We start from the raw sequence: 21,090 nt of genomic DNA on the forward strand, positions 1-21,090 counted from the left end.
CAGCGCCTTATGCAGAAAAGGTCTTATTATACTTCAGGTATATAGATGATTTATTGATTTTTTGGAGAGGTAGTGCCACAGAATTAAAATACATATTTGATTTGCATAGTTTGAGTGCATGAGTAAGGAGACTATCAACTTCTTAGATGTGAAGATTTGCCTTAAGCAGAATAAAATTGAGACCTCGATTTTTATCAAGGACACAGATCGGACCAATTCACCTAAATACAGATGGGTCAGGTCCCATCCTTGCTGGCGGGTCGCCAGAACGTCCGCGCTGGCGACCCGCCAGCGAATACACTGAGACGCGCGTGCGTCTCACGCGCACGCGCGTCTCAGTCTCCGTCGCCAGCGCGACGTAAACCCTGTCCGTCTCCGCCTCAGGGAGACGGACAGGGTTAGGGGGGGTTAGGGGGGGGGTGCGGGCAGGCGGCGGGGACCCGGGGGAACGGATGGAAGCGCCGTCGGAAGGGGACGCGCGCACCTCTCGTGCGCGCGCGTCCCCTTCTCACCATCGCCATGGCGCTGGCGGGGGATGGCGGCTGGCGCCGCCAGCGCCATCCCCTGCCAAGATGGGACCAGACCCATCTGTATGAGAGTTGTCCTCCCTCTCCTTGAGACCGGGACTTCCTTACTTCCTCCTTGCTGAGAGTGAGGAGGATTACCAGTAATGAAGAAACAGCTAGTAAGAAGTTGGATCTCATGCAGTCCAAATTTGAGCAAAGGGGCTACAGGAGAGATGATTAAACAAAAAGTGCTGAACATGCATCGGGCGGCAGTTCTGAGTACGATACAGAAAGACAAGGCCTTAGGCAATAGGATCCCTTGGGTTACACCGCATGCAGTGGGGAGCAGTGACACCACCAAATCGGTTAAAAAACTTTGGCTGATTGTGTCAACTGGACAGGGACTTAAAAAGTCTCCATAACACCAAAATCATGCCAGCCTACAAGAAAGGGCGCAATTTAGCTGATCTACTTGTAAAAGTGGATGTCTTTAGTTTAACTAAAGAGAATAAACCAGCCCACTTTCTGTCTCGTCCAAAGGGGTGCTACAAGTGTGCGGGATGTGTTATGTGCAGTTCCATGCTTGCAGGAGAGTCAGTTAGTCACCCGCATATTGGCCGCAAATTTAAAATCAGACATTCTGTCACTTGTTCCACAAGGTTTGTGGTATACATTCTGTCTTGCCCATGTGGGTTATACTACGTGGGCAAGACAGAGGGTCAATTCAAGGAGCGAATTGCGAATTATTGACTGGCCATCAGACAGGCACTAAGGGCCTTATTCTAGTTCACTCTTACTGACTAAATCCTTCTTAGATGGACAAAACCATGTGCACTGCAGGTGGGGCTGATGTTACTTGTGCAGAGAGAATTAGATTTGGGTGGGGTTTTACTTCAAAGTGAGATCTATATTGCAGTGTAAAAATAAAGCAGCCAGTATTTACCCTGCACACAAAAAAAATAAATCAGACAAATCTAATTCTCTCTGCACATTTTACATCTGCCCCCCTGCAGTGCACATGGTTTTGTCCATCTAAGAAGGATTTTGTCAGAGAGAGTGAACTAGAATAAGGCCCTAAGTCTGGCCATCAAGCAGGCACTAAGCGCCCGGTGGCGCATCACTGTGCAGAGAAAAGACATAATTTGGCCATTATTCACTCAAAAATTATAGACCATATGCCTAATCCAGCAAGGGGGGGGGGGGGGAGGGGGGCAACAGAAGAAAAATGCTCATACAAACAGAAACCAGGTGGATATACCTGCTGGATACACTATCCCCAATGAGCAGCACGGATTATATAATTTTTGTGACCTAGTATAATTAATATAGTTAGTAAGAGTTGTTCATTAAAACCCCAGGTCCTTTTAACAGCTTAGGTTCTCATATATAAAAAAAATGTGGGTCTGTATTATTAATCATGAAGGTGCATATAGGTGCCTTAGGGACCGTAAAGTAGAATACTGCAGAGTTATTTTAAATGTATGTTGTACGTTTGTTTGTAATGTATCATGTAATTTTTTAATTGCACTTTTAATGGCATTTGTTTGCTTCTTATATGGCTTAAATGAGCCTCTTAATAATTGTCTGTTATTGTTTTCACAGAGTGTGTTTATTAGTACTATGGCAACCGCCGGGCCACGGCATCCAGAGTGAGGCTTGGCTCAGTAGTGTGACCTCGGCGTGCGGCTGTGACTGATGACACTGAGAGAAGGAGCCGGAGTTCTACAGGGATGCTGAGCTCCTCTGATTGCGCCGGCTACAGTGTGCAGTGTCAGTGGTAGCTGGGACGAGCACCAGATGCCGCAGGTGAGGTGGGCGCAGCAGTAATTAGATGTGGGGGCGGTTTATTCTCTTTGTAGAGTATAAGTATGTGTTATTTCACAGTGTGTGTTTGATCCCTGAGGACGGGCCACATAGCCCGAAACATATTGGATATCCAATCAAATTTTTTTTGCATGTTTAAAAATCCTTGGAGTGCCACCTAATTTCCTTCTCTCTCTCTCTCTCTCTCTCTCTCTCTCTCTCTCTGTGTATATATGTGTATATATATATATATATATATATTTACCCTGAAGAAATCATGAGGTTTTAGAACTCTGGTCAGTGGAAACTAGGCTTTGCCTTCACCAGGGAGTAGGGCTGAATTCAGAAAGCATACACAGTGAGCCAAATGATGGCACTGTGCAGAATTACCATTTGTATCTAGTTTGGAATCTTTGCAATTAGCGTAGAGGCATAATTGTTTTTATTGTGATGTGATGTGATGTGATTTGTTTATTATACTATTGATGTATGTTTTTTCTAGGTTTTAATTGAATTTTTTTTGGAATGGAGAAAACAAACTACAAAGTAATAAGATGCATTTTTGTTTAATTTTAAACTTTTATCAAAAACAAAAAAAATACTGATTTCAACTTGGCATTAATTTAACATTTTTTTTTTTAATATGGAAAACATCTTCTTAGATCTAAGATTAGAAAATGATGAGACGAAATTCTTGTTGTCCCAGGTTTTAAATTTGTAACACTTAACAACTATCATAAAATATGTGAGGTTGAGGACTTAAAATGCTTACATAATGTTCTGAATCTAATCACCACCTTTCTTTGATTTTTTTTTCCTCTGCTTAATTGTAAGTAGACTCTCATCAACGGTGGCATTCTTTCTTTTCCTGTGTTTCTTCTTGTTTTTCTTTACCTGTCCATCTTCTTCCATTTTCTTTTTTCCATCTTTAAACAAAAAGTGCTGAGATTTTCTTTTTGCATGTGGTTTTCTGGCCTCTGCAGACTTTTTAGATTTTCCCCTAGGGAAATATTCTTCTTTTTCTTGACTGTACACAGTCCTGCTTTTTTTCTTTTGATGCTGCAATTCCTGGTTTACATCTTTGTGTTGCCATTTGATATCTCTTCTAAACTTTTTCCTATGTTGTTTTGGATGCTGTGAAGTATGCACTGTATCTGCTTTGGAGCCGCTAATCTGCAAGGGCAGTAATCCAGCTTGTTGGAGTTCTAAAAAAATAAAAAAAAATAAGAGAAAATGTATTATTGATGGCGCAAATTCTCTATTAAGTTTTTTTTATTAAATATGTTAAAGTTTTCAGATGTCTGCAAAACTGTTCAAAATGTGATGCGATAGACATACAAGTCTACAATTGAGAAAAAAGAGATTGTATATCTATTAATCAAAAGTACATTTATTTAGGATAAACCATCCATAAAAAAAGAGATAAAAGATATCCACACCTAAGAGCAACAAGCGCATGAGACTAGCAACGGCTAAAAAGCATAAGACTAAAAAGAGAGCGGAGGAGAGGTAATAAAATCCCATTGTGAGAAATATAAAGGGAGTTACTGTACGTGGCAGAATCAGAAGTTGCTATATATATATATATATATATAAAGAAAAAGGGGGGATCAGAGTGCGCTTAAAGACAATATACGTCACTTATAAGGTAGTATATTTAATATAAAAAATAAATAAAAGTACACATATACATTAAGGAAAGGAAATTAAATATATATAATAAGAATATATATATTAAGAATAAAGATAAAAATAAAAATATTTTTATCTTTATTCTTAATATATATATTCTTATTATATATATTTAATTTCCTTACCCCTTCTTTGGGGGGCTTATATAAGGTGAATTAGTACACCCATTCTTATATCCATATTATAAGTGTTACACATATTAATTCACTAGGTAATTTTAAGACTATTATAGCCCCTAAACTTCTATTTCTATATGTCTTATTTTTAGGCTATTATAGCTCCTAACTTATAAAGCACTGTCCCATTAGAGTTTATCAAGCACTGTCCCTATATACTGTTAGGGATTTAGAGACACAGAATTAATAGCACCAATGCACTGTCCCCATAAATACTGATAGACGAGTGATCACTTCCCTATAAATGGCCGCCGTTTGGAGCGCACCTGAGATCTTGTGCGTTCCACCGGCGTGTTACATTAAAAGCCAGTACCCTGTTAACCGCCTGAGCGGAACGTTGTATTACCTGGTACATTACTCTTAGGGCGCATACATCGTAAGCACATTTCCGTCTCATCGCAATCCAATATGGCCGCCGGTTGGAACGCACGCTGCTAATTATGCGTTCCACCGGCCGAAGTAGCCGTTTTAAACGCCCTGGATTGATTCATTTTTCTCACTACTTAGTAGTCTACAGTGCGATTTAGCACAATAATATATTCCCTAGTTTTGATATCACCTTTAAACCCAATTTAAGCACCTTATTAGTTATTTTTCAACCCGGAAGTGATGTCACACTCCCTGGGCTATTTATACTCTGCAGAAGCACTGAGTTATTATTCACATTGGTGAACCCAGGCGGTGTGTGACTGCTCCTACACTTACTTGTAAGTACTTTATATGGATGCCTTTTTATATGGATGCCTTTTCTGGTAAATTGAGCTTGCATATTTTCTCTGGATTGTAAAATTAGTGTTTCTATTATTAGATTTGTTTGGAGGATTCCATTGCATTCGCCATTCTGCCTTGATTGGTTAAACCAAACTAAGAAAAATCTTTATTTATTTTTTCTGGTATGTAAAACTTTTGGGTTCTTTGAAAGTCAAATTGTATAAAGTGTGACACTTTATAAATAGTTTTTTCAAAAAAATTCTATATAGATTGCTGGAAACATACCGGACTGTCTCTGAGACACTTGATTCCTATGGTATTTATTATACTGATTTTCCATAGGTATGTGTTTTATTATTAATCCACCACGTGGTGACCATGGGCTGTTTTCAGTTATTCACTCTGTGTTATCAATTGTGGTCCTTCCATCTTGGTCATTGTTCTCCCTTTTTCTCTCCATCTCCTCCTCCTGTTCTTTTTCTTTGTATGGATATGTAAATTTTATGATTGATGTTATGTATCATTGTAAATTACAGTGACTACTGCAATATCTTGCCCCTGATGAAGTCATTGTTTTGACGAAACGCGTTGGGCCTTGTATCCGCGAGTTCTCTGAAACCAGCAATTTCCACTGAAGTTCATCATTTGTTGTACTGTACATGTTTGTAATACCCCCAAGAAGGGTGTTTTATTGTACATAATGTATATGTGTACTTTTATTTATTTTTTATATTAAATATACTACCTTATAAGTGACGTATATTGTCTTTAAGCGCACTCTGATCCCCCCTTTTTCTTTATGTCTATTTGATTGGGTCTTGTCTAGCAGAAGACCCTTCAGAGTTGCTGCTCTCTTTCTATAAGCGCAGGAAAGGGCCTTTCCTTTGTATATATATATATATATATATATATATATATATATATATATATATATATATATATAGAGATTGTGAGCTTTGTTCGGCACTCCGGATTACAGGATAATTACCACGGTGCCATCCACTAGATTAATATAGCAGGATTTTCTTATACACATGCATGTACAGGAAGGAGGCGGCACTCGGTTGGATTTAGAAAAGTGCTTTTAAGTTTTCAAATAAGATGCATATGATGACGTCATCATATGCATCTTATTTGAAAACTTAAAAGCACTTTTCTAAATCCAACCGAGTGCCGCCTCCTTCCTGTACATGCATGTGTATAAGAAAATCCTGCTATATATATATATATATATATATATATAGACATTGGATGGGCTCTGCACACACTAAATTAACTGATAATAAATAGTGGAGATTTGGTTCATGAATTGATCAATGCATTTAAGCCTGCAGCCCCCGTCAAGGGACCCCACTGTTCTGCAGGTCCTACCACTATCACTGAAAATGGCTGCAATACACATAGCTATCACATCAATGTTTGATACCAGGCATGCTATCAGGTCTGAAGCTCACAGCAGACTTTGCTTTTATAGGTGAGCAGCTACCAACACACCTGTCACTAATCATCTAGGGAAATGGCTAACATAAGCTATGGAATCTTAGTTAAAAACAGGGTGCATGAGAGAATGTGACCACAATAAGACTAATTAAAAAAATTAATCTAATAAACAATATATACACTTAACATCGGCACTCACCTTTCCTAGTTTTGGGGTGCCTAAATGCATTGATCAATTCATGAACCAAATCTCCACTATTTATTATCAGTTAATTTAGTGTGTGCAGAGCCCATCCAATGTCTGTTTAAACAATGTGGTCACAAGCCATAGGGCACCCCAAAACTAGGAAAGGTGAGTGCCGATGTTAAGTGTATATATTATATATATATATATATATATATGGTACACTGTCCATGTAAAACATAGACGCCAGTCACTGCTTAAGTTTAAATGTAATACTTTACTTCATGTAACTAAAAAGGTTTGCAATCATCCTTCACCAGTGGCTAATGGTTCAAAAAATAATGATGAGTAGAAATGTCCATAGGTTATAGTGGACCCGCCATGTTGTTCCTGCGGCTGTGCCGGGTCGGAGTCCCCTGACTCCTTCTGTCGGGATGGGTGGCTAAGTGGTGTGTACGTGAAGAGGTACATATACACATACATAGGTACTTGTTTCCTAGCACGGCCACACCGATTTACATCGGGGTGGTCGTGTCGGAAAAATCGGGTCGATCGCATCGCATGCGATTTGGTCGCATGCGATGCGATCGACGCGACCGACCGATTTTTTACCCGATTTTTTTTTTTTATGAAATGTAAATCGGGTCCCTGGGACCCGATTTTACATTGGATTCAGTGTAAAAATATTCCCAACCCCCCCCCAAATTTAATGGCGTACACCCCACCCCACGATAGACGCCAACCCGAAGCGTGGCGAGCACAGCGAGCCCGCGAGGGTCGGAGGACGCGCACCGCCGCCCTTTTCATTCCCCTACTATCCACGTCGGCGTGGAGTTGAGAATAGAATAGTGTGGCGAGCGCAGCGAGCCACCGAGCCCGAAGCGTGGCGAGCGCAGCGAGCCCCGCGAGGGGACGCGGATACCTTCACAGGTAAACGCGTCCCTTTGCGGACTTCACAGGTGTCCGTGTCGCCACGGACACCTGTGAAGCCCGCGAAGGGACGCGTATAACTGTGAAGGTATCCGCGTCCGCTCGCCACGCTTCGGGCTCGGTGGCTCGCTGCGCTCGCCACACTATTCTATTCTCAACTCCACGCCGACGTGGATAGTAGGGGAATGAAAAGGTCGGAGGACGCGCACCGCCGCCCCTCGCGGGCTCGCTGCGCTCGCCACGCTTCGGGTTGGCGTCTATCGTGGGGTGACGACGGGGACATCTATAATGTGAAATGGGTCATATTGGCCCATTTCACATTTTTCACATTTTTTTCACTATTTCAATGTAAAAAAATATTTTTACATTGAATACGATGGAAAAATCGGGGGCATCGCGTCGTGACCATTGTTAATGGTCACGACCGACGCGATGCCCCCGATATTTTACCTTTCCCGACAAGATTTCAATGTTAAAATATTTTTTAACATTGAAGCCTATGGGGAAATCGCGGGCATCGCGTCGGTCGCGTCGGGACCATTGTTAATGGTCCCGACCGACGCGATGCCCCCGATATTTTATCCTAGCCGGCCAAATGGACCTGATTTCAAAGGAAATCGGGTCCATCGGGGTAATTGTGTACCTTAACTTAAGGTACACGATTACTCCAGATTGTGGCCGTGCTAGGAAACAAGTACCCATACATACATGTATACACAGTATAAATATAATGTCTTTAACGTGAGTGATCACTTTAGAACAGAATATGCCAGCAGGGTGTGGATTATTAGACTGACAGTGTCTAGGTTGACAGTCAAGAGGCTGATCACTATTGGTCACGTGTCAAAGGGTCAACACATGAAAAAAGTTGACATACAATAGGGTCCACATGGACAAAAGGTGAAAGGTCGACACATGTTTTTCTCTTTTCTTGTGCCTATGTCAACGTAACAGCACGGACCCCCAATTAGTTTTAACACATCCGCTTGCCATGCTCCTAGCTATTATATTCTTCCTCTAAGCCAACATGCATAGAGAAGTAAAAACAAGTAGGTTAGAAAAAAAATCATGAAAAACTGGTGTCAACCTTTTTATGTGCTGATCATTATAACAACCTTTTGTTTCTTTCAACCTTTTAACAATGTCGGCCTTTGTCATGTGTTGACCTATTGCCTGTCGACCAATAGTGGTCAACCTATAGACTGTATACCATGCACTATATAAGATTGCAACTACAGTATATAGAACCTAGTGGAGGGCAGCAAATCTCTGCATAACAATGAAGAATAAGTGCAGATCTTTTTGCTTAATAGAGTACCTGTAATCTTGCGTTTTAATCTCTGCTTTCTTTTCCAGATGTCATGATTGTCATCATAGGTGAATACAAGCTCACAATTGGGGTACACTGAACTGTACATTCGCCTCTCATTGCACTCCTGTAAAATTAACACTAATATTAGTGAACAGTATTTCACCTCACTGTAAACGCCCATTCCAAAATGTAAAAAACAAATCATCATTTGACAAGAATTCATACAATACTCAATTTAACCACCTCTGTCAGCCAATTGTAAAAAAAATATATCATTTTTTTCTGGTAAAAATCAGAGTACAAAAAAATAAAACATTATATATATATATATATATATATATATATATATATATATATATATATATATAGTAAAATAGAGGAGCTGGCAATTCTTTTAATTCACACAATTAATGTACCCAAAAGAGTAATATTTGGTATACTCTCAATGAGCCCATGGTGTCTCAGCTTTAAGAAAAGCATCTAATAGCTGCTTGTACATATACTGTATGTGATTCACATGTTTGTGATGCATTTCTCCACATCTAAGTGGGCAATGAAATTCATTTACTAACCATGCTGAACCATTGGCATGCAATATACTGGTACCAGTTGTTAAAAATGAAACCTCATATATGGTGTTATTTTCTCATAGGTTGCTATAGTCATAACCACAACTGTCAATGGATCCTACCAACTGCAGAGCCCTGCATCTCCTAACTTTTAAACGCGTGAATTTTTTTTACTCTGATTAGTTATTTTAATGAAATAACTTACAAGATTTTTATTTTTTAAATTCATAAAAAATAATCTACAGTAATTACAAGTTAGAACTTGACATTTGCCGTGATGCTAGCTAGTGTGGTCCCTATATACAGTAGTATTATCTCGTCTGTGCTCTCAAGCCCCATCCCTCAAGGTTCTCTAGCCCAACCAGGTTCCTGTCACCTGTCTCTCTAATCTCTGTTCCCCCTGTCTCTCATCTATGTTCCCCCTGTCTCTCATCTCTTTCCCCTACTCTCCATCTTCCCATGTCTCTGATCTCTGTTCCCACTGCTCCTGTTGCTCAGGGGGTGTAATTGTGGGTGGAGTTGCAGGGGCTGTTGTAGTTGGGGGCACACCACCTTCATATGCTAATAAGTGTCTTCATCTCCTTCCCATGTCTCCCTCCCTTGTCTGTCTCCGTCTCTACTTGCTCTCGCTCTCTGTCAGTCTTTAGCTTTCATCTAGATTAGAACTTAATCCCCAGTGCTCTCATCTTTGTCTCCTTAACCACCTCCCATATCTCCCCCCCCCCCTCCCCCATCGAGATTGGTGGATTGCTGAAGAGCAAGTGGGGAGGCAAAAACGGTGTGCTGGCTCCAGGTGCTGATATCACTGGCTAAGTGAGAAGTGAGGATATGGCAGTGTCTAGCAGGAAGTCAGTGAGAATTGTGAGGGGCAGGGCAAAAGGGCAGGGTTTTCCTGCAGCTCTCTAGTGAGATCAATATTCAGTCCATTAGCTAATGGATGTATCCTTAAGATGTTGCCGTATCCAAGATATAAGACAGTTAATTACACCAATTTATAACATTTCAAAAAGAAAAAAAAATACTTAACAATTAGAAAGTAACAGCCCCAAAAAATGAATCTTGCAATGCTGAAGCTGCTCAAGTAATGTCTTGTTTTCTGATTTATGACCAGCAGTATTAAATGAGCACTGCCTACACCTAAGATAGGCAACCTGTGCTCCGCCAGCTGTTGTGCAACTACATAAAGAGAATAGTATGTGGGCGCAAAGAATCAAGGGCCTGCATGCCACCTTGAGGCCTACTGTTGCCCATAAGAGCTCTGTACTATTGCTAAGGCAATCTGTAGCTCTCTAGCAACTGAGACTGACACCAGACTCCTAAGAATACTGTAGCAATTTAACCTAAAAGTCGCAGACAGTGATATCATGATGTCAACCTTAACCAGTATTACCTTTGTAAGGAACAGGGTTGGACCGAGATCTCTAATTACATGTATATATCAATATAATTCTCTAATCTATTCTAAATCTAATTTATTCTGCACAAATTACATCTGCCACACCTACAGGGAACATAGTTTTGTCTATTTGAGAAGGAATTTGCCTTTGTGGGTGAACCATAATAAGGGCCAAAATGCCAGCGACACTCACATTTGTTATATCAATTCAAATAAAAAATGTTGTGTAAAAAAGACTATTTCCTATATAAGATAAACATTACAGGTCATGATGAATACACGTTTGCTTGCCAATTTTCACACCAATTTTGACAAAATCACTTGGCACTCAAAGGCTTAAGAGCACATACAAAAGGGATTCAGAAAAAAGGCTTAAGCCCATACACGTTACAATTATTGTATACAATATCGTAACTCATTGCATCTTGGTTTTGCGATGAGATGAGATCTAGTACAAAAAGTATGTGTACATACCTTTTGTACTTGATGCGATATTGTATACAATAATTGTAACGTGTATGAGCACCTTTAAGGGGCATACACACGTAGAGATGTGTGCTAAGCTATTTTGCGAAGCTATTTAGGGTAGGTGATTTCCCTGTGTTTAGATCGCCCATGGAGAGCGCATACACATGCAGTGATTTGGGCTAAGCAATTTTGCGTAAGCAAAAAAAACAGGCCGGGTAGTGGTTTAGAAAGAGAGATCTCAATCACCATCGCTCACACACAGAGAGATTTGCAGTCACTTGCTAAGCAATTTGACTAGATTTTTACTGCATGCTCGGACTTCGTTAGCTGGCGATAGCGATGCGTTGGACCGCACATAGCAATCGGTCAGGGCATACACATGGAGAGATCTGTGCTTACAAAACAGCACAAAATTGCTACCGTGGTACTATGGTTAAGGTAAGAGACCAGTATAGGTAGATTTCTTAACTATAATGAAAAGGTCAATAAATAAAAACTTAAAGATACTCACATAACCACAATGACCTCTCTTGCCACAGTTATAACAGTAGACTACATCCTTCGGGTTGGAGGCAGACACAGATTGTTTGGCTGGTCCAGGGACCACCTAAAATAGAAACCATCATGAAAATAAGAAATGTTTTCCTATCATAGCAGAAAAAAACATAAAAATATCCTTGTAAGAAGTGATTTCTAATTATGATAAAAAGGCAGGCTTTGCTAAAAGGATTTAAAAAATAAAAATAATGTTAATGTTAAACCACAAAAGAGAAATATATATATATATATATATATATATATATATATATATATATATATATATATTAAAGACCACCCTTTATGAACACTCATATCTTTTAGTACAATCTATACCTCCAAAGCATTTTGAACTGATACAAAATGAAATGCACTAATGATTCAATTGTCACTGTAAATCGGTTTTATTTTCACCTTTTTGTAGGATATGGACTTGCTTTATGTGCATGTTTACTGTGTATATACAGGACGCAACATCATTCAGTACTTTATTCCAACCGGCCCATTCATTTCAAACAAGCTTGTTTCCATTAACTACCATCATCATTACAAGTTAGTTGGTGACAGTGCAACTATGAACTGAATTGCTACACAAGAGAGAAATGACAAGCCACTGAGACAGAAATGTATTACGATAAAAACTGCTAATTTAGCATATGTGCATGTAACGTAATTAGTTTATCCGTCATATGTTTTTACATCTGTGAATAAGCATGGATAAAACCTGGACTGTTAAGGTGAGGATTCAGTTTGGGAAACCCTTATCTATACCTATTAACATAAAATAAAACCACAATCTGCCACTTAAACCTCTAATACCCCTTTTGCATTGCAAATACCCGGGATATGGACATGAGTTCGTTGCTGATATCATGGAGGGGGTGTATCTTAGTGGGTGGGGGAGGAGGTAGCGTTTGGAGCTGAGGCTGTCTGCTCCCTATAGTGTGAACGGGAGCCGGGTTTTCCTTTCACACTGTACAGCAGCCCGGTCCAACCTGGGATTAATCCTTCTTTTAACTCGGGTCAGAATGCTGGGCCGAATACGGGTTATTTGTGCGACATGAAAGGGGTATAAGACTTTCCTCATGCTGTAACTATCCTGCTGAATCTGAGCAGCCTCTTATATTACCGTATTTGCCGGCGTATAAGACGACTTTTTACCCCTGAAAAAAATGCCTCCAAGTGGGTGGGGGGGGGTCGTCTTATACGCCGGATATGCCTTTTACGCCAGGTCTGCGCAGAGTTAATGGAGGCGAGGTGCAGCGGGGATGGAAGCGTTGGCGAAGGGAGCGGTGCTTTTAATCTGGCACTGCTGCGGCCACCAATCCAAAGCGCCGCTCACGGCGGTTTGAATGTCCCGCTATTCGGGAGCCAATCAGGGCTCCTGAGTCGGGATCCAATGGCAGACGGCTGCCGCGAGCCAATCAGCGCTCGCCGCGCCGTACTCAGCCTTGCCCCCGGCATCTGACGTCAGACGCCGCCGGGAGGGAGAGGAAGGAAGTCCCCTGGTTGAGAAGCAAGAGGACGCTGGAAGCCGCCGGAGGACGGCTCAGAAGACTGCGGCGGGGAGAAGAGCTCCTGCGGCCACTGAAGAGGCCAGAAGACGCCCGGGCGGCGAAGAGGAGAAGCAGCGCCGCCGCTGGCCTGGACAGGCCAGCGGCAGAAGAAAGATGGCGGCAGGGGTGGAAAGCAGAAGAGCTGACGAAGCTCCCCCCTGCGGCCTCTCCCACCCCAGGCCACCTACCCCTCCCTAGACCACCGGGTGAGCGGGCCCGTGGATACAGATCAGGCCCCTCCGGCCTGTGGGCATGATAGTCGGGCCCTCTCGGTCCGTGGGCATTTCATTCCCTCCTGGCCCTTATTGCATTTAGCTGGGCCCTCCTATTGTTGGGGGGTCGTCTTATACGGCCTGTCGTCTAATATGCCGGCAAATACGGTAAGTCTCAAATGTGCTAAGAAAAAAAAAATGCTGATGTTTTGTGTCTGCGCATGTGCAGAGGCGTATCTGCGCATGTGCGAGCGGGGCGTACGGCCAAATCCCGCATGAAATATGAACACTCCGAACAGGGGGTGGAGAGGGGCGTGAAGGGCTATTTGGGCTCATTACCATATGCATACGCCCCGCGTTTCATGGGCGTTCCCGTGCAAACGCTGGGCGTACGTATGGTAATGCGGCCGTGACGCACGTGTAGGGGGCGGACATATGACATCGCCGGATGTCAGCTGCCCGACCAGATCCCTGCTTTTGCACGGAAAAATGTCCGTGTGGTCTGAGGTTGCGGGAGCTGGTGGACCACTCGGTCCTGCATTCTATGGTCTGCGACCATCGAATGATGGGGGAGGTTCCCTGAGATGGAGGAGGCGTATTCCGTGAAAAATACACGTGCGGTCCGTTCAGCCAGCTTCTTACCGCGTACGGACGGAGTTGACGATCCGTATGGAAGGCGGGGTTTCGCACGCACGGTCCTGGCCGCATATTCGGATCCGGCCGCACCGATCAGAATAAGGGCCTTAGGTTGGAATGTAACTTTAGGAGCAGATTTATTAAGCTCGGTGAAGTGATAAAGTGTCTGGTTTTTATCACCGGCCAATCAGTTCCTACCTGTCATTTTTCAAACCAGGCCTTTATATGTTCCACAAATATCTGTTTCTTAATTCAAACAAAAAAATATTACGTTTTACTTTTTCTTCATACACCATTCGGTTTAATTTATTACTATACTGTACTGGTAATTATGATTCACAAAAACCTTTCTTGCAATGGAACAGTGCTGCGGGCCAATAGTACAATACAGTATAACAATAATTTTGCTTCTTGCAGATTAATACTTATTTCACCATACTGTAAATAAATTCCCTATCTAATTCTTGAGAAAATGCCTTTTTATTATAAACGCATGCATTTCAACAGTCAGCTGTCACTTTGACATACAGCTTGTCAATTTTTCAATAAAAACTGCATATAAAGGTTATGAGAACTGTGGCATTAAGGTGCAGGTGCAGAAACAGGTCACATCAAGCAGGTATGAACTGTTTGTGCTTCCTTAAACTTACAAAAACACTACATTTTACACATGAAATCATAATGCACAGCACAGCACAGCTGGCATCGCAGAGTGCGGCTAGGGTTTTCCTGCACGACTCGAATCCCATATCGAGGCAAAATGTCATCATCCCGCTGTCGGATTCTCATGGTTTTTGGATTCTACAGTATATACTGTAAGTCCCCAGTGATCAGAGCCATATTCACTCCGGCATTGGAGAGGGTAGTAGAAGGAGCTGCATAAGATTAGTCTGTCTGCACGTGGAGAGGGACGGGTGTTGTTGTATCTGCCGTGGGTGACTGACCTCTTGTGTGCTCTCGGTGATAGAACTGTGCTGCTGTATATATAAGTCCAGCTGTGCTGCTGTATATATAAGTTCAGCGGTGCTGCTGTATATATAAGGTCAGTGATGCTGGTGTATATATAAGGTCAGTGGTGCTGCTGTATATATAAGGTCAGTGGTGCTGCTGTATATATAAGGTCAGTCGTGCTGCTGTATATATAAGGTCAGTGGTGCCGCTGTATATATAAGGTCAGTGGTGCCGCTGTATATATAAGGTCAGTGGTGCCGCTGTATATATAAGGTCAGTGGTGCTGCCCTATGCTGCCATATACAAATCCAGGGGTGATGTTTTTTGGTGATAAAGATATGGAGGAGGACACAATTTAAAGATCAGGAGCCACCTCCTACTACTAGTGCTGAAGTTACTGCCACCAGTCATGACACTGACAATGCAAGTCCTTTAACGTCGTATGCTAAGGATGAGGAGGAAGTTGATGATGAGGCTTCGGACGATAATATGGTTTGTTTGAATAAGGCACCGGTGAAGACAGTTCTTGTCATCCCACGGTCATGCCTGGGCAAAAGACCAATAAATCCACTTCTTCAGTCTGGAATTATTTCTATCCAAATCATTGCCAAATGTAGTCTTTGTAAGAGAGTAATAAGTAGGGGTAAGTACACTAACCGCAGAGGAATGTTCTCCCTTTTAAGTCACCTGCAGCACATTCATAATAAGTCATTTTCAAGTTCATCAACTTTGGCTAAGAGCGTTGTATCCAAGTGCCTACAATCCACATCACCAACTCCCACATCGACAATTTCCTACTTGCTACTATCATTCAGCAACTTCGTGTCATAGACTGGAGCGCCAGCTCTTGAAACTGCCCTACAATCACCTGAAGCAAGAGAAAGTAACGAGGTGTAATTCAACCCTCTATGTGCTTCATAGGATGGAGGAGCAGCAAAAGGTCATTCAAACCTGAACACCCACCTATGACATAGGCAAAGGAGGGAGAATGCACCCAACTCAAGTGCAGTGGAGAATGATTTCTGTGTTGTGCAAAGTTTTCCAACCCTTCAAACTTCCCACACGTGAAGTCAGTTCAGACACGGCCAGCTTGAGTCAGGTCATTCCACTCAGAAGGCTTTTGCAGAAGCAGCTGAAGAAAGTGGAGGAGCTAAAACTGAGTGATTCTGCTACGTATGTGGGACTTGTGGATGGAGCCCTTCATTTTTTTGCCAGAATCCAAGGGTGGTCAATCTGTAAAAATCAGATGACTACATTTTGGCCACGTGCACGATCCTAGGTTTAAAGCCTATGTTGTAGCCCCCTTTCTGCTGGACTCAAGTCTGCAGAGGTGCAAAGACTTGTTGGTGAGAAAAACTGTGAGCTCAAGCAGAACGTAACATGGCTACAACTCCACCTTCATTTTCTCCGGCAACTGGGGCTGCGAGGAAAAAAATAAATTTTCATATCACATCTGCTGGTGGTGATGCAGGGAAAGTTTGGACATCTGGTCCGGAATGAAGGAGCTGCCTACAATTACTGACATGTCTACCATCACTGCATATGATACTGTCACCATGGATAATTATAGTAGGCATGTCAGACAGAAAACTTAGGCAATTTGGAAGCCCCTGCACAAACTGGCTTTATATTACATTAGTTGTCCCCTCTCAAGTGTGTGCTTCAAAAGAGTTTTTAGTACAGCTGGGAACCTGGTCAGCGAGAGGCATAGAAGATTGCTTCTGCAAAATGTGGAGATGATGTTCATCAAACTGAAAAAAAAAAAAAAACAACCAACCAGGAAGACCAGCTATTAATTACCTCTAGAACGTACAAAGGGAACTGTGATGGTGAATTCCTGTAGGGATGAATTAATACTCTGTGAGGACGAGGATGAGTATGTAAACACTAGAGGGTGATGAAACGGAGGATGAGGGTGAGAAGGACATCTTGTCTCTGTAGAGACAGTTTGTGCAAGAAGAAATTAATTGCTACTTTTGTGGGGGCCCAAACAAACCAAACATTTCAGCCACAGTCATGTTGCAGACCCTGTAGCTGAAATGGGGTTAGTGGCCCTAGGGTCACAAATAGAAGCGCTAGTTGCAATTAACACCTATTCACACAGTAAAAAGATTTATTTAGCTGAATAGGATTTTGCAGCCTCTTATAAAGGGTGTGTACCCTTAATTTGTAGAATCTGGGAATTGTGACAGTAACCAAGGTTGCTGTCACTTTAAGAGGCGCTATCCTATTCAGTCAAATTAGACTTCAAACAATTTCTCACACAATTCACATTTATTAAAAAAGCATATAATTAATAATCTGATACAATTTATCAAAGTGCACAATGATTAGACAATACAAGACAAACAACACGAAACATATAATTCTAAAAAAGCATACAATGCTGATGGTAGTATGGTAATAATATGAGGCTTTGAATTAAGGAGAAGAAAAGGAATGTTCCTTTCAGAGACAAATGACACTATGATTTGATAGTTACCAGTCCCGCACAATTTGTAATCCAATTAGGGCTGCGAGTATCAGTATGTCCATGTCTCCACCAATTACCAGAGTTCCTCCGGATAAATCCAAATAAGCAGATGAAGTTGCTGTGGGATGGACTCTGAAGCAGTTTACAGCGGACTTGATGGTCTGTGGGGTATGGTAACAGAGGCTCACTCACTTTTTTTCTTCTCCTTAATTCAAAGCCTCATATTATTACCATACTACCATCAGCATTGTATGCTTTTTTAGAATTATATGTTTTGTGTTGTTTGTCTTGTATTGTCTAATCATTGTGCACTTTGATAAATTGTATCAGATTATTAATTATATGTTTTTTAATAAATGTGACTTATTTTTCATGAGAAATTGTGAAGTCTAATTTGACTGAATAGGATAGCGCCCTGTCAGTGGCGTAACTAGAAATTTTGCTCCCCCCAGCCAAAAAAGTTTCTGGCGCCCCCCCCCCATGCCCCTTAAACATTACGTCACACATCATAATGCCCCTTGCACTATATGCCACATGCCGTCATTAAACTTATACTCCACAAATCTAAATGCACCTTACACTATGGCCGGAATTTCATGCCGCCCGAGTTCAGTGCAGTGCGAGATATCCGCTGAATTCTGATGTTTTTTAAAGGGGAATTAACTTAGAAGGCATGGTTTGGCATGGTTTTGCCTTGTAAGCTAATTACCCATTAAAAAAAAACGTCAGAATTCAGCAGACATCTCGCACTACACTGAACTCGGGCGAGATGTCCGCGGTCGACGAAGTCGCACTGCCGCCAGAACAAGGGTGTGACCTCACTGAGAGGGGGAAAGGCTTATTGGGAATAATGCTCCCACAAGCCATGCCTCCCGTTTACATCACTATGGAGGCATGCTAAGCGCTCTGTGAGCTTCTGGCATGCCCCCAGCCCCTCAGACAGATGATAACGCATGGACACGCAGACGCCGACAAACAGACAGATACTGACAAACGGACAGATCCTAAAACACGGGCGCTGACAAGTTGATACATGGACGCCGACACAGACACATATGTTGACACATGGACACTGAAAGACGCCTATACACAGGGATACGCTGACACACGGACTGCACATAGAGACACTGATGCTGACAGACGCTGATATCTAGAGACATAATACAGACACCCAGACACTGACACAAATATGCTGACATGTGATGACACAGACACTGAATGCTTTGCATACCACTGTAGAAAACCAGGTTTTGAAAGAGTTAACCTTATTGTTGTGTTCAGCTCCTGTGCTGAAGCCTGTAGAAAGGGAGGGCTCTGTAACCGGAGTGCAGAGTGCAGGGGAATAGAAGGCAGCCGCTGGAGCAGGACGGTCAAGAACAGAAAGCAGGGAGAGGGACGATTCCTTAGCTGCCCAGCCTGCACGGACGGAGGTTGTGTGTACTGTGTACACAGACGAACTTCCTGCCTGTAATGCTGCTGCTGCTGGGAGGAAGGGAGGGAGAGAGACGGAGTGAGACAGGACGGACCTTACCTCAGCTCTGCAGGTTAGAGTGAGAGGCTTCCGGCGCCCACGCAGCCCCCGCTCCTCCAAGCAGTGGCGGGGGCTGCCTTACACAAGTTACGCCACTGCGCCCTGTAGCTGAAATGATTGATTTGTTAAAGTATGCATGTCCTGTACATAATAAAGGTAGTGGGAGGTTACAAGGACACTTCAATCTTGCAACTCTTTTCTTTGCATTTAGTGCTCTTTAGGCCTTGCAGTGCCACTCCTAGATGGGCCAGGTGTTTGTGCCGCCCACTTGTGTCACTTAGCTTAGTCATCCAGCTACCTATATGCAAACGTTTGACCTAAAAACAATATTGTGATGTGTGAGGTATTCACAATAGACTAGAATTGAGTGGAAATTAAGGTTATTGCAATTAATAATACTGTAGGAACAACAAAAAAACAAACAAATGCTATGATTTTAGCTGTTCTTATAAATAAAAAAATGCAGATCCAAAACAAAACCTGACAGGGTGGTTTTGGCAATACCAATCCAGATCCAAAACACAACAGGAGATCCAAATCCAAATAATTTAAAATTAACTAAAATACAGCAAAACAGTTGCAAGCTTATCTGTCATTTTAGTTCCTGGAAGTGCTAACTTTATGTCCCGTTACATATGTTATAAGTGCAGATTTAGCGCTACTCTAATTTACAGACACAAATAAGATTTAGAACTACGAAATTCATTTTATTGTTAAAGGGATGAAAGTTTCTCACTGTAGAAACTTATTCCTGCCATGAATTGAAAACATGTTATGAAAAATCTAAATTAAAACCCAGACAACCAACACAACAAGGCTCATGAATACAGTTCTGCTCTTTTGTTACAAACATTTAAATAATGTATATTTGCTGGGCGATATGGTGAAGATTACCTCACTATCAATATATAGAAGGTAATAGCCTGTTACATAGCATTACCTATAAAGAGCCCATCCCATCTGCTTTTATTGCTGAAAACCTTTCATGCTCCAGTAAACTCAGTAAATATCAGAAGATAAGGTAGGAGCCTACCACACCAAGGATTTAAGTCCTAATGTCTCTTCAGAGTGCTGCTGATGCAAAGATTACAAATCATTTTTTCTTAAATGTGATTTTTACATAACCCTTTTTTCTGCATGAGTAGTTAGTCCGGAATGAATGAATGCCATTAAGACACGTAATCATTATCTGGGAACTGGCCTCCACTACTAGGAATCTCCATGACAAAGACCAGAAGATCAGACAGGTATACGGCCTCAGCACAGTGCGTCTGCTGGCAATATTATATGCAGATGGCAGCCCTCAGCTCTGGGCACCTCTCCCGGCGACCTTGAACTGCCCCTTATCGGAATGGACTTGTACAAATGGCTGTTAAGGTTTATTACTATGCATGACAAGGATTATTAATTAATAACAGATCATCTCAACATGAAACATTACAAATGCCTATATATTTAAAACCTGCACATGCATATTGCATCCTTCCCTTACATGGAGGAAAGAAATATTATTCTCATTGGGCGAGATGCATCTCTAGCATGTTTTAACACTGTTCATTCTCTGGAACCAATCATAAGCAATACAGGCGACGCAGTTTTTTATTCTCTGTAAATCGCTGTGGAAAAAGGTATGCGCTATACTATATAAGAAACTATTAATAAATAAATAAATAATACAATTCAGTTGTACAGTAGCTACAGTACATTTGCGCTGAAGGCTGCACAACTGGGCTGTACCAGTACACCAGGGGCGTAACTAACTATTTTGCCCCCCCCCCGTGCACGGTTTTTCGGCGCCCCCCCACACACCTAACCTGCCCCCCCCCCTTCTTACCCGTACCTGCACCCGCGGTCTGCGTCTCGCCCTGTTCTCTGCCGGGACCTGCCTGACCGCCGGGCGAGACGCAGACCACGGGTAACTATAGCCCCGCAGCCCCCCGGCGGTGCCCCCAATTTCTCTGCGCCCCCCCTCCACCGCGGGGGCTGCGGAGCTATAGTTACGCCACT

The 21,090-nt window shown here is 42.2% G+C and overlaps 1 protein-coding gene across 1 annotated transcript in view; it reads right to left on the bottom strand.

Annotated features, from left to right (window-relative positions):
* Positions 1–2,859: 2,859 nt before the first annotated feature.
* Positions 2,860–21,090, bottom strand: part of ZCCHC7 (zinc finger CCHC-type containing 7) — a 184,635-nt gene continuing 166,404 nt past the window's right edge. Inside the window, exons 7-9 of the mRNA XM_083179778.1 lie at positions 11,699–11,794; positions 8,761–8,878; positions 2,860–3,514 (exon numbers count right to left, since the gene is read on the bottom strand). Coding sequence (XP_083035904.1) covers positions 3,096–3,514; positions 8,761–8,878; positions 11,699–11,794 — 633 coding nt within the window. The 3' untranslated portion in view covers positions 2,860–3,095. The remainder of the gene's footprint in view (positions 3,515–8,760; positions 8,879–11,698; positions 11,795–21,090) is intronic.

This window comes from Crinia signifera, chromosome 1 (assembly GCF_055691185.1).
Source record: "Crinia signifera chromosome 1, ASM5569118v1, whole genome shotgun sequence".
Lineage (NCBI taxonomy): Eukaryota > Metazoa > Chordata > Amphibia > Anura > Myobatrachidae > Crinia > Crinia signifera.